This window comes from Condylura cristata, unplaced genomic scaffold (assembly GCF_000260355.1).
Source record: "Condylura cristata isolate star-nosed mole 26May11 unplaced genomic scaffold, ConCri1.0 scaffold00008, whole genome shotgun sequence".
NCBI classification, from domain to species: Eukaryota; Metazoa; Chordata; class Mammalia; order Eulipotyphla; family Talpidae; genus Condylura; species Condylura cristata.
Genome location: NW_004567109.1, coordinates 25,529,332 through 25,543,061, shown reverse-complemented (window position 1 = coordinate 25,543,061; position 13,730 = coordinate 25,529,332). Strand labels below are relative to the sequence as shown.

The 13,730-nt window shown below is 47.6% G+C and overlaps 1 protein-coding gene and 1 pseudogene across 1 annotated transcript in view; both read left to right on the top strand.

The window, feature by feature from the left end:
- LOC101628609 (cytochrome P450 4A6-like) overlaps positions 1-4,766 on the top strand; it is a 12,210-nt gene extending 7,444 nt beyond the window's left edge. The window contains exons 5-12 of the mRNA XM_004678972.2: positions 587-711; positions 1,012-1,166; positions 1,375-1,481; positions 1,562-1,752; positions 1,845-1,978; positions 2,749-2,813; positions 2,947-3,023; positions 3,925-4,766. Coding sequence (XP_004679029.1) covers positions 587-711; positions 1,012-1,166; positions 1,375-1,481; positions 1,562-1,752; positions 1,845-1,978; positions 2,749-2,813; positions 2,947-3,023; positions 3,925-4,093 — 1,023 coding nt within the window. The 3' untranslated portion in view covers positions 4,094-4,766. The remainder of the gene's footprint in view (positions 1-586; positions 712-1,011; positions 1,167-1,374; positions 1,482-1,561; positions 1,753-1,844; positions 1,979-2,748; positions 2,814-2,946; positions 3,024-3,924) is intronic.
- An 8,808-nt stretch (positions 4,767-13,574) lies between these two features.
- The window catches only part of LOC101628688, a 10,008-nt pseudogene continuing 9,852 nt past the window's right edge, over positions 13,575-13,730 (top strand).

Here is a 13,730-nt window from a genome sequence, read left to right as displayed (position 1 = left end):
GTGGGCAGCGTCGGTGCAGGCGCACACCCCAGAAGGCCGGGCCTCTGCGCTGGCCGGGCCTCGGAGCCCCCAAGGCCTGGACGCCCCCCTCCTCTGGGGAGGCGGAGACCCGTCTGCACCTAGGGCTGGGTCTGGTCCCGCCTCACGTCGCTGGGGCCGTGAGCCGCCTAAGCTCAACAGACATTTCATGACTAACGGAACTGAAGCCCCATGTCCCACCGGGGCTGGCCCCTAGCTGTTTCTTGCCCTTGTTACTTGTTTGGACTCTGCATCACTCAGGTCAGACAATATTCCCCTTTGTCCTGCAGAGAGGAGTATTCTGTCATGTAAAATGCATTATATTTATAGCTTGGTCCTTAAGTTTACTACAAAGTCAGAAAATCATGGGCAATAGTGTTTAATTATCTAATGAATGTCTCTTACTAAACAGCCATCACATTAACACACTTACATTCAAAATATATTTAAAAGAAAAACCTGGCTTAGAAAGTGAGGAAACCCATGTGAATATTTAGAGACTGGCCGAGCCCAGCCCGTGCAGAGGCCTCTGTCCCATGTGGAGGGTCCTTGTCTCCTGCCCCCACAGGACAAATGGCAACAACAGCTCAGTGACCAGAACCCACTTGACATCTTCGAGCCCGTCTCCTTGATGACCCTGGACTCCCTCATGAAGTGCGCCTTCAGCCACCAGGGCAGCGTGCAGACGGACAGGTCAGTGCAAATCCTCCAATGTGGCCTTATTCTCACTGACTGGTGTGGCCTCCGCTGCCAGGCAGGCAGTTCAGACTACGGGGGTCCAGTGGGCAGAAAATGAGACCCTGATGCTTGGGACACAGCAGGGGAAACTCCAGCCCAGCCCAGGACGTGTGAGGTCCAGGGTGACAAAGCTGGACACAGAAATGACATGTGTCTTTGTCACTGGCCCCATTGGCTGAGGAGACCCCCTGCAGAACCCCGCCCACCTCCAGGTGAGGGTGCTCCTCTCCAGTCTCTTCTGCCTCCTCCCCTCAGGAGCTCCCAGTCCTACATCCAGGCCATTGACAACATAAAGAACCTGTTCTTTTCCCGAGCGAGGAACGTTTTCCACCAGAATGACACCGTCTATGGCATGACCCCAGAAGGTCGCAAGTTCCACCAGGCCTGCGAGGTGGCCCATGAGCACACAGGTTGGTTCCAGCTCCTGGGCTGCTCCCCTCCCTCATCAGGCTCATCAGAGGGCCTGGCCCTGACCCTTCACCAGGACCTACCTGATGCCCCTTAGTATGCCAGTGCTGGGTACACTCCTGGTGCAGGGACAAGGCTGAGATGGCAGGTGGCAGGCTCACTCAGGGGTGACGCCCAGTGGAGATGGCTGGATGAGACTGTTCTGCACAGACCGAGTGATCCGGGAGAGGAAGGCTCACCTGCAGAAGGAGGGAGAACTGGAAAAGATCAGCGGGAAGAGGCACCTGGATTTCCTGGACATCCTGCTCCGTGCCAGAGTGAGTGCGCGGAGGGTCTCGGCTTTGCCCAGGCGGCCCCGGGAAGGCCCAAGCCCCCAGTGTCCCCTGGCCTTCTCCAGATGGAGAATGGGGACAGCTTGTCGGACGCGGACCTCCGGGCAGAGGTGGACACGTTCATGTTCGAGGGCCACGACACCACGGCCAGCGGCATCTCCTGGATCCTCTATGCGCTGGCCGCCCACCCTGAGCACCAGCACCGGTGCAGGGAGGAGCTGCAGAGCCTCCTGGGGGATGGCGCCTCCCTCAGCTGGTGAGTGCTCCGGGGGTGGCCGGCCCTGCCCACGGAGGAGAGAAGGCCCCAGGGCCGGGCTCTGCCCAAATCTGAGGATGCTTCTCTTTCAGGGACCACCTGGACAAGATGCCCTACACCACCATGTGCATTAAGGAGTCGCTGAGACTCTACCCGCCGGTGCCGGGGTTTAGCAGGGAGCTCAGCAAGCCCATCACCTTCCCTGATGGACGCTCCTTACCTGAGGGTAACATGGCCACTTCACTCCCTCAGCACACTCCGGGGTCAGAGAGAGAAGAAAAATGTAGATTTTCAAGTAGTTACCTGCCCAAGGTCTTGTTTACCCAGTGTGATTATTGACAGACTTAGTTGAGGAGATGTATGAAATGTTTGCACAGTTGTTGTCTCAGAAAAAAACTAATCCAGCCTATGGAATTTACATTTACATTATAATTTGTTAAGATAGAACTGACCAAAATTCACTAGCAGCTAAGAGAACTGTGGTTCCCCGCTTGCGACTCCAGGCCCGTTGGGGAGATTGGGGGCCCCGACATGAGTGCAGGGTCGGCAGACATGGGGTGAATGCCGAGGAAGACAGACCTGAGAGCCCTGCTGTGCTGGCCAGCTCCCCTGGCCTCGCCCTCCAGGGCTGACCCTGTCCTGCACGTCCTGGCCGCAAGTCCTTCATCCTGTGAGGCTCCGGTGCCTCACGAGAGCCTTGGCCATGAGGCCCTTCCTGAGGGTGGTGGTGGGAACTGAATGCTCTCAAAGGGGCGGGAATAATGTGAGTTGTGGCTGAAGTTGCTGCCTAGGGAAGCGTCCAGCTCTGAGCATCCCCTCCTGGGCCACTCTCTCTCCCTACTGCACAGGACTGAGTCATGTCCACCCACCTGTCTTGGCACAGGATCATTTCACACCCATCATGTCCGCCTGGGCTTTTGCTAATGCAGGTGCCCCTCTGGGTGGGGGACCGGGGCACCCCAGGGGTCTCATATTTCTCTCCTCCCTGCCCTACAGGAATCATTGTGTCATTCACCATTTATGGGCTGCACCACAACCCCGACGTGTGGCCAAACCCTGAGGTAGGTCAGCCACAGCGTGTGGGGGCCTCTCCTGTTCACAGCCTCTCAGGCTGCACCCCCGCCCCGAGGCCACTTTCACCCCCGGGAAGGAGGGGCTGCCCTTCCTGGCCTGACCCTGTTACTCTCCCTGCAGGTGTTTGACCCGTCCCGGTTTGCTCCTGGAGCTACCCGGCACAGCCACGCTTTCCTGCCCTTCTCAGGAGGGTCCAGGTGGGCAGCCTGTGCTTAGGGGATGGAGGGTCACTGGATGATTTCCCATAGGAACTCCCCCATCAGTATGCTCTCTGAGGTGATGTCCTGGTATTAGCTTGTTTTCAATGAGTTTGAACATGCCCCGAGCCAGGATAGGTAAGAGGTGTGTTAGGGAACAACCAGAGCGGCTTTGATGTCCACCGAGTCACTGCGACATGACCTACCTATCAGGAGGACACAAGAGGGTCTGACTGGGCCCTGGGTCCAGTTTAGAGAGAGGGCTGGGGTTGAGACAGATGTGCCAGGTGGGAAAAAATGGAATAGCAAAAGGACATCCTTGCAGTAGAGCCAGGAGCTGCAGAGTAGTTCACTGAGGGACTGACAAGGGGGAGTAGCAGAGGGTCCGACTGGTTGCAGGTCATGGGGCATGTGGCGTTGGTTCCCACTCAGCAGCTGACCTCTCTACACAGCCCCATTCTGTCTACACTGGGAGGGCCAGGGTTCCCTTGAGTCCTCCTAGATGTGTGGCTTGAGTGTGTGTCCCGCCCCTCCCCATCATGCCCTCCAACAGTGACGCCAGGCACGGCTTGTGCAGGGCGAGCAGTCGCGTCATTGGCTGCTTTTGTGGCTCAGCTGACCTGACTGTGGCTTGGAGCACTGGCCGCCCTGACAGGTCCTCGTGAGCCGAGAGCACAGGTGGACGAGGGTGACCCAGGAGGAGGGCCAGACCCTCGTCACTGTCAGGGCAGAGTGGGGACTCCGTAGGGGTAGAGTGTGTGACCCTAAGGATGAGGTTGGGGCTAGATGTCACTGAAGGGGACCGTGAATGCCCACTCCCGGCCAGCGCTCAGTGGCCAGTCCCCCTTGACTCAGTGTCGGGCTGGCTTTGCATCCCATTTCATTTTCCATCCTCGCCCAGGAACTGCATCGGGAAGCAGTTTGCCATGAACGAGATGAAGGTGGCCGTGGCCCTGACTCTGCTCCGCTTTGAGCTGGCGCCGGAGCCCTCCAGGGTCCCCATTCCCAATGCAAAAGTTGTGCTGATGTCAAGCAATGGAATCCACCTGCGCCTCAAAAAGCTGCAGTAACCACATGGATGTGGCCTAGTGTGAGGGCCTCCTGCCGGGGTTCCAGCTTGCTTTCATCTGCTCCTGCCTCTGGCCATATCCTGCTTCTGTGTGCCCACCTGCAACACCCTATTTGCAGACTCACCAATGAAAACTTAACTTTCCACATCCCCAACCTTGCTGTAGATTCCTGTTTTCTGTCCACCTGTCTCCATCCTCCTATATGACTCAGACTGTCATCTTGACATTTTCTCTGTCCTTCAACTTGTCAGTGCTTTCCCTGGATTTGTTGTTTTCTATCCTATTATCCGAAAATCCGTTAATTTCCTCCTGCTGCTTTAGCAAGTTTCCACAACTTTATGGTTTACAACAACAAGAGTTTATGATCTTAACACTTGAAAATCTGTAGTTGGAAGTAGGTTATGCTGGGCCTCACCTAGATGTTTTGGGATCTCTAAGGGAAAATATGTTTCTGTGTTTTCCAATTTCTAGAATTTTACTCTTAATGTCTTTCAGTGATAGCATTAGCTGCTCCCATATGACCAAGGAAATCTGCTTTTCTTAAATCAACTGATTGTAGATGTGAACTATCTCCAAATACAAGCATTTAGACCATTCTTTAAATAAAATTCTTACCTGGCTCCACACCCCACCCATGCTGACACATAAGAATAAACTCCATAATCTCCCTGGTGACCTGGCTTCCACATACTTCCCCTTCAACTCCACGTCATCTAACATGAAGCTTTGACTATAGTCCCACACATGCCAAGCCCCTGTGCATCACTGTAGGGCACAAAGCTCCCTGGAGACAATGAAACAGGCCTGGAGGATGTTACCCTCCTCCCTGGCCCTGCACAATAAACGCTTTATTAACATATTGTGTGTTCTGTGTGAAGGGGATACAGAGGATCCCAAAAATCTCACACACACACCCTTAACCAAAGTTACCTTCAAATTAAATGAGCAACTCACCAAGAAAGCAGAGCAGATTGGGGGGTTTGATGTTTCCAACTTTATTGGAATCTTCCTACGTAACCCAATTCCAGTTTTGGAATGACATTTTATATCACATTTTCAGAATCTTAGCCCAATCTTAGTTTGGTGACTATAGGACATTAGTTTACATCAGGGAACAAATAGAATCATATAGGATATTCATTTATAGTTTGAGGAAAATTGAATCTTTAATCTCATTCTTCATTACCCCATTTCAAATACAGCTAGGAGCAAGTATGTATTTTGTTGTACTCCCAATTTGACTAAAATTCCCTGAAGTATCAAATATGAGTTAATCAGAATCTTGCCCTTAATTATTTGACTTAGTGTACAATGGTCATGTTCTGGGCATCTCTATTTCACATCAGGCCCTGGATTATCAGTATCTTCTTTACCTTGGCCTAGAGTTTTCACTGCCTCTCCAATAAGTGATTTAGAGAACCAATACCAGAACCCAGAGCCAATGCAGAAAACTCATCTTTAGAAACATTCTAATACCAAAACAAACAAACAAAAAAACCCACCTATATTTTCAGGATCTTACCAGAGAGAAGAACCAATCGAAGAAATGCTTTCCAGGGGAAAAGATGACCCTGCAGGTAGAGGTTCCTGATTGCAGTGTCCCAGGTAGCTCAGAGCTCAGATGCCTACTCCTGCCCATTGAGCACAGAGATTATGATGAGCACATGAAGGCCAGACAGTCCATTTGATAGAATAACTGAGCCAGGACAGGGAGAGGGACAAGGCAAAAAGTCTCCTGGTCACCCAGCTCCAAAAATCAGGGTGGGAAGGGGCAGGTGCCTACTCACCAGTCCACTGCAGGAATAAATCAGAGCCACTGAGACATTGGCATCTGCAGAAGAGAAAGAGAAGGTCACATGGGGGCTGGAAGAGCCCCAGAGGAGGTGTGCTGATAACTAGGATGGACCGCAGCAGCCCGGACCCAGGTGCATTCATCTCTTGCTTAAGAAGATGCTTTCTCTCATGAGTCTTTCACAGAACTGGCATCCTCCAGCTAGTAGATTTTCAAGAAGTCAAGGCCTGTATAAACCTGAGTAGGTTAGACCAGACAACTAGAGGGTATGGACACCATGTTTTCCAGGCTCCCTGCCTACTGGTCTGGAATGGAGAAAAGCCTGGAGTTTCAGGAAGCCATCGCTACCCGTCTATTCACAAGTGCTCAGGCAATGAAGGTAGGTTGACTGAGAGGCCCTTGCTGCACCCCTTTTTCCCCCTTCACTTCTCCCCCAGCCAGACCTGGTCTAACATCACTGGAACTGGTCCTGTCACTGCCCCACTGACATTAGTTTTAGTCCGTCACCCTGTCATTGTATCTGTGTCAGCTCAACAAGACCAACCCAATTAACCTGCTTCTATTTGGTACCAGCCAATGACTATCTGAAAAGGAAGGTAGAAAAAGTCGTTTAATAGTTTTTTTTCTCTAGAAAGATAATATCAGGCTGTTATGCAAGACCTCCATTTCACCGTTCATTCATTTGACAATTCTTCTTGAGGATTTAATATGTGCAGACTCTGTCAAGCTTTTGGCTTGACACACATGGAGACTCACATTGCCCAGCCTTTTGTCATTTGGTAGAAGACCAGAATAATAAACAAGTAAAACATAATAAGAAGGGAATTTGAATACTTTTCTTAAAAAATATTTATGTATTTATGCATACAGAAATGAGGTAAGCCAGAGGTGCAGGGGCAGCAAGAGGATTCACCAGAAACAGTGGGAAGCGCAACAGGCAGATCGACTGACAAAGTACACTGCTGAGGGGAGAAGGTCTGCTGCGCCATGTGGGTCACCTCCAGGGTGACTGAACTCTCACTGAAGCCGCTTGGCTTCGCTTAGCTTCGCAGTGCAGCAATCCAATCCATAGCACCACCAGGGAGGGCCCTGAATTAATACTTTTTGTTTCACCCACAACCATCCCTGTGTGTACTTTGAGGGCTTACAGTTTGCTGTTTCCAGATAAACATAAAGAGCCAGTCCCCGGGAAAGCCTCTAGCAAGGAGCACTGATATTTGATTTGTGATATGACACAAGTCTGCTTCCCACTGGGCTCTGGCCATGAGCTCTACAGGCTGTGTCTGTCACTCCGTCCCTGCATCTCAGTTCCCACCAGGAGCCTGGCCCAGCCAGATGCTTAACCCCGTCGGAGTGAGTGTCTGAGGAAGGGCAGCAGGAGCAGCTTGCGGCTGGGCAGGTGCACGGTGACCCACACAGCAACCTTGCTCTAAGTATGGGGCTTGAGGCTGAGGAGGGAGGCCAATGTTCTCAGAAGAGAACGGTCCTTCTCAGCAGAGTTCACTGAAGATGGGGCTGTTAAAATCAGTCACAGAGAAACAATCCAAGCCCATTTTGTTCATGCAAATCTTTGTGCTAGCGATATCCAGATGATTTTGGTTTTGAGATGTTTTAACCTTTTATTAGATGCAGTTTGCACATTCCTAAACTAGTAGGTTGACTAAAATGGAACCACTAAAAGAATCTCCATGGAGAGTCCCACTACACTCACTGATGGCTGCTGGATAGTATTTAGACACCATGTTCTGTAAAAAATATTTTTACATTATATTACATATAGTGCTAATCAGCTCAACCTCTCAAAATATCAGAACAAAATATTTTCAGCTTTTATAATACTAAGATTTTTACTTTTCAACACCTCTATTATTGACAGTCAGGAATTAAAATGCCAGATGTAATTTGGTTTAATCAGTGACAGTGCACTAGAAGAATGTTTGCAGATAGTTGACTGGCTTGGGCACCATTCAAGCAAATAGGAGACACCCTATATGTTGAGACAAGGTTGCTCAGGTTCCTGCTGGGCCAGCCTGATGGGAAACTAGAAGACCAGGGAACATAACTGGAGTGGTAAGGGACTCCATGGTCAGTCCTAGCATTGAATCAGAAAAGCCCAGCCCCAGTGGTGGACCTGAAAGCCCTCAGCAGCCTCCTAAGCTTATCATACAGGACACTCCTCGTATCGGGGGCATGGGCTGCCCCAATCCCATCTCCACTAGAACATAGGCTGTATGGTAAAAGGCATGTCTGTTGGTCATTGTTGAATCTCCCCCCAACTAGGATGAAAATTAAGCCTAAGCAAACTTTCAATATGTAGTTGTCAAATGAACAGTGAATCCATCTACTCATCTGCTCTTTGATGTAGTTGCTCATTCACTGTCATGCAAATATTTGGGGATGCCTGCCCAGCTTATCTACTCTGAGATCTCTACCTTCCAGAAGGATGGGCTTTGAAAGTCCTGTTCAACCCCAGCCACCGTTGAGTCCAGCGAGTGGACATCTTGACCATGATATTGCAATCAGATTCCAGAATGGGATCCTGGGGCACCACTCAGATATGGCATGCACTAGAACGGTAATGAGCCCATCCAAGACCCTCATTTGGGCCAGCTCCAGAGGAACAGGGTATAGGGTAAATGAAGTTGGCCGGGCTTTTATGCCATTGGTGTCTGTAGCTACCACCTGTGAACTTGCTCTTATTAACATAGAGAGCATGTGGGTGTGGGGCATGGGTGCCTGATCACAGACACCTGAGCATGGTGTGTGCGCATGGGCAAGTGTGCACACTGGAGCCTAGAGACCAGGGATATAAGGGGTCCATTACTCAGGGAAGGTACAGCTACAAGAGGACCAGTCACAATCATGAGAGGAGACCATGAGAAAATGCCAGAGAAAGTACGTCTAGAGGTTCTCAGAGGATTCAAGTTGCTGTTCCCTGCTGGTTTGTTTCCCCTGCTTACCATTAAAACCTGTGAAAATGATGGTAAGTGCTTCGAATTTCTTCAGATCGCTAGAACCGACAGTAAAACCTATCTGGCCTGAGATGACTGCAAAACACAGGGGTTGTCTTTTTATTCATGGCTATCTCACCAGTTTCTAGAAAAGTCTTCAGTACAAGGTTAATTCTCAATAAGCGCTTGGTGAGAGCATGCTTGCATGGACAGAGAGGAAGAATGAGACCGGAGTCCTGCCATCTCTCCCCTCTGCCACTTGGACACGCTGGTCATCCCCACCCGTGGTCTCCAGGAGACATCCCTGTGCTCCAGATTTCTTTGGTCCTTTCTCTTTCTTAGAGTTTAGATCTGTAAGTTGCCATGCTCAGGTTTAGATCTGTAAGTTGCAACAAGTATTATAATCAAACCTCACTCAATCACTCTCACATACTCACAACTTCTTTGAGTACTGTGTTCATTTTTTTAAAAAGAAGGGATAGGCCTCCCTGGTGGTACAATGGGTTAATTCTGTGTGCAGCTATCAGCCACAGCAGCATGAGTTTAATCCCTGACCAGGGAACTGCCCAACATGGCACAGCAGACCTCTCCTGTTTCCCTGCTGCTCCCCCTCAGCAGTGTGTTTCAGTAGATCATGTTCTGCTCCCCACTCTGTGTCTGGTGGATTTGTTTACCTCCCACACCCCTGGCCTACACCCCAGATCATGTGTACATATATAAACAGTTCTTAAAAAAAAAAGAAGAAGAAGAAGAGATAATTCCTTTGAGCCAGGCTGCTGGCTCTAACACAGAGATCACAGATATTAAATGGAAGTTTGCCAACATAGTCAATGAATTAGAACACTGAGTAGAAATGTGATAATAAAGACACCCAGTGAGCTGGAGAAACCCTAGAGAAGAATACTGTGGGGTTGGCAGGCTTGGGTTTAAGTGAGTTCACCTGGGCATAGCCACTAAAATGTGAATTTCCTCATTCTTCAATAACAGGATAAAGTAATAATCTCTCCTGAATCACAGGTGTGCCTTAAAGGTTATGCAATTGTTCTAGTTTGTTAGAGATTCCATGACAAAATGCCACAATGGGTGGTTAGAACAACAGATCTAGTATTTCTTAACTCTGGCAGATAGAGCCCAAGATGTGTTCCCTTCTGCAGAGTGAAAAAAGCTTCTGTCTCAGGACTCTGTCCTTAGCTAGTAACTACCTTCTCAGTGTTTCTTTACATTTTTTTTTTTTTTTAGGGATAATGACTATCAGAAAATAAACACATGCTTTATTAATACAATAGAAACAGAAAAATTTTCCAACTTCCTAGGAGAAAACTAACATGAACCAGCAGGACCCGGCAAGTATTGCAAGCTAAATGTCTTCATTTATTTTTCTGAAATCTCCCCACCAACTGCAGACATTTCCCTGGGACCAGTGCCCTCACAGCAGCTGGGAGCCAATGTCTCTCAGAAGGGAGCTTCATAATCAGCTTCTCAAACTGAAGGTGGAAAGTGATATTATTCCTGTCTTAGAAACTCTTGGTGTAGAGAACATATCAACGTGGAAAGCAGAGCCTTGCTTCTCGAATTCAAGACAAGCCATGAACAGAAGCTTGATGGGAGCGGGAAGAGGAGGGGCTACCCACCAATATTTTTTGCACTCAGGGAAGAAATCTAAGTGTTCCCAGAGTGAAAATTGCAAACACCTCTATCCCTCTCCTGGATGGTACACTCCTTGCCAATAACAGACATTGAGATGACTGGGGCCCCACAGATCACATGGCACCCCTGGTAAGAACCACAGCCACAGTTAACAAATAAGCTCACCATCACATCTTCCACACAGTCTTTGATAGCAAAACCAGCCGACTTGGGGCAAAAGGTCAAATCCACATCTCTTCACTTCATCTCATCCTTATGAGTGATGACCTCTGTGTCCAAATTTCCCTTTTATGGAGACTCCTATCATATTGGAGTAGGACTCCGTCTAGTGACCTCCTTAACTTGATTCCTCCTCTCCAAGTAAGGTCACATTTTGAGATCCTGGGCATAGGAGCTCAATGTTTGAATAACTCTACAAGTCTGTGAAAAAACTTTGTACACCATCGAGTCCATTACTGAACATTTATAGAGGTATTTTTTAAGTTAAATGAAAATCATATGTAGGTCATTCCAAATAAAATAAATACACCCCAGATCATGTATACATAAATAAATACACCCCATTCCAAGTAAAATAAAATAATGAAGAATCCACACATATGTTTAGTTACTTTAGACTTCTTAATATAAAGAAACTAAATGTATTTGTCCTGTTACTAAGAATGCCTTGTGCCACATTAAAATGTGAGGGAGGACATATTTCTAGAAGTTATGAATCATATTAAAAAGTTTGCCAAGCAAACAACAAAGATGTTGCTTTAATAATCCAAAGTTGCTTACTTTTTGGTTTTCACCAGAAACAAAGGCTGCTAAGGGTTAAGACTTCTAATTAACATGTAAAATCAAAGCTAGTAATAAATTTAGTAAGGGAAACAGCTATCTATGCAAAGAAAGCAAAATGTGTGTTTCCAAGAAAGGTGTGAAGAATAGAGAAACATTCTTTTTACGAGAAAATTAAGTGATTTTTCCCTAAAGTTACTCTGGTTACTTAAAGACATAGGATAAGGTTTGAACATAAAAAGGGAAGTCGTAAAATATTTGTTGAAAAGGAACCCTAGCAGAGGAAGTTTGTGTGAAATTAAGCTGGCTAAAATTGAGTAGTTTTTATATGGATTTAAAAAATAAGCTTTAAGGGCCCTCCCTGGTGGCACAGTGGGTTAAAGCACAGCACTAAGAAGCGAAAGCCACTTCAGCATGAGTTTGAACCCCACCTGCCCTGGAGGTGACCCACATGGTGCAGCAGACCTCTCCTGACCCACCCAATGCTCCCCTCAGCAGTGTATTTCATCAGTCAGCCTGTTCTGCTCCCCACTCTCTCTCTGGTGAATCCTCTGGTGCACCTCTGGCCTATACCCCAGTTCTGTATGCAAAAATAAATAAATAAATCTTTTTCAAAAATAATCTTTAAATTATTTACAGTAACTAAGACAAGGAATCAACCATGAACAGCTGAACAGAAAAACTGTGATATATTACTAAATGGAATATTACTAAGATATTTAAAAAGCTGAAATATTGACTTTCAGGGCAATGTGGTTAATCTTAAGGTATGCTAAATGAAATAAGCCAGAAAGTGAAAGAAAATTACCAGATAATTTCACTCATCTGTGGAATATAAATAGCCAAAGAAAACAAATAGCAAAATTAACTATGGACTGAAAGATATGTGGTTACCAGAGGAGAGGGAGAAATAGAGGTCCTGGGGAGTGAGGCCCCAGTGCGAGGGTGCTGAGCTTTGATGGAGGATGAGTGATACATGTGCACATGTTGAGATGTGAATAGTACCCCAAAACTTACATAGTGTTGTAAATAAATGACAAATCAGTACAATTTGAAAAATAAGCTTTCATGTCCTTATGTAAAACTAAAACTTAAAATTTTCCTTCACTAGCTTCAAGAGCAAAGTTCTCTTGGATTTGGGTTTGGTTATGATAACAAATTGTCCAGGAGGTTTCTTTACCTTCATATAGTCTTCCTAGGAAGCAAAGATGTGCTTTATCAAAATAAGATCATGTTCTTATCACAAGGTCTTTGATGATGATAAGTAAACTTAATCTTACCTGAACCAAAAAAATCTCTGTAGTTGCCTTTAAAATCTGACTCACTGTGGTTAAGTAATTAGTTTGTATTGTTACACAATGTCCTATGATCCTGTTTGAAGGAGTGTTTGAAACCTTTGGGTATTTGACATACTTCCCCACATCAAATTCTAAATGAAGTCTTATTGACTTACATATAATGTTGCAGTTTCCAAAGGGCTCTTGGAGAGTCATAAACCAGTCACATGTCTTAGTAGATGAGGCCAGCTCTGGGCACATGACAGACCGGGGTGGAGTCTAACAAAGGACAATTTTTTTTTAAGATTTATTTATTTATGCATACAGAACTGGAGTACAAGCCAGAGGAGCAGGGGTGGTGAGAGGATTCACCAGAGACAGAGTGGGGAGCAGAAAAGACAGATCAAGGAAGTACACTGCTGAGGGGAGCAGCGGGCGGGTCAGGAGAGGTCTGCCACGCCATGTGGGTCACCTCCGGGGTGGGGATTGAACTCACACTAAAGCGGCTGCAGCCAGATTGCAGTGCTGCATTCTAACCTGTTACACCAACAGGGAGGGCCCACAAAGGACGATTCTAATCCCCACTGGGCCCTCAAAGCTGTTTTCCTCTGTCTACATCACTAGCCCCCTCTCTAGATACTTTCTCATTTCTGAAATGATGATAATAATAAAACTGACCAGAGCTACTGAAAATTTGGTGAACAAGACTGTGATTTCTTGAATTCAGGTTTCATGTGGATTTTGCCTATAGTAGTGCTTGGGCCCCTAACATACTGCTTGGCACATAGAGGGTACTGACTGAGTGACTGGTGAGTCTCATGGAGTGGGGAAAGTGGAAATATGGAGAGACATTATCACTGACAAGCCTTATTATTATCCCAGCATTTCAGAGGGGCATGCTCTGCAGCTGAAATCTGAGCTCTGCCTTCTCCCACCACCCTCCCTGTAGGTAGGCGGAGTAATCCCACCCCCAAAGGAGGACTGATGTGACCGTGGTGGTCAGGGACAGTCAGCCACCCAGACACTGCTGCACCATGAGCGTCTCTGTGCTGAACCCCTCCCGCTCCCTAGCCAGCATGTCTGGGCTCCTGCAAGTGGCCTGCCTGCTCAGCCTGGTCCTGCTGCTGATCAAGGCCGCCCAGCTCTACCTGCACAGGCAGTGGCTGCTCAAAGCTGTCCAGCAGTTCCCA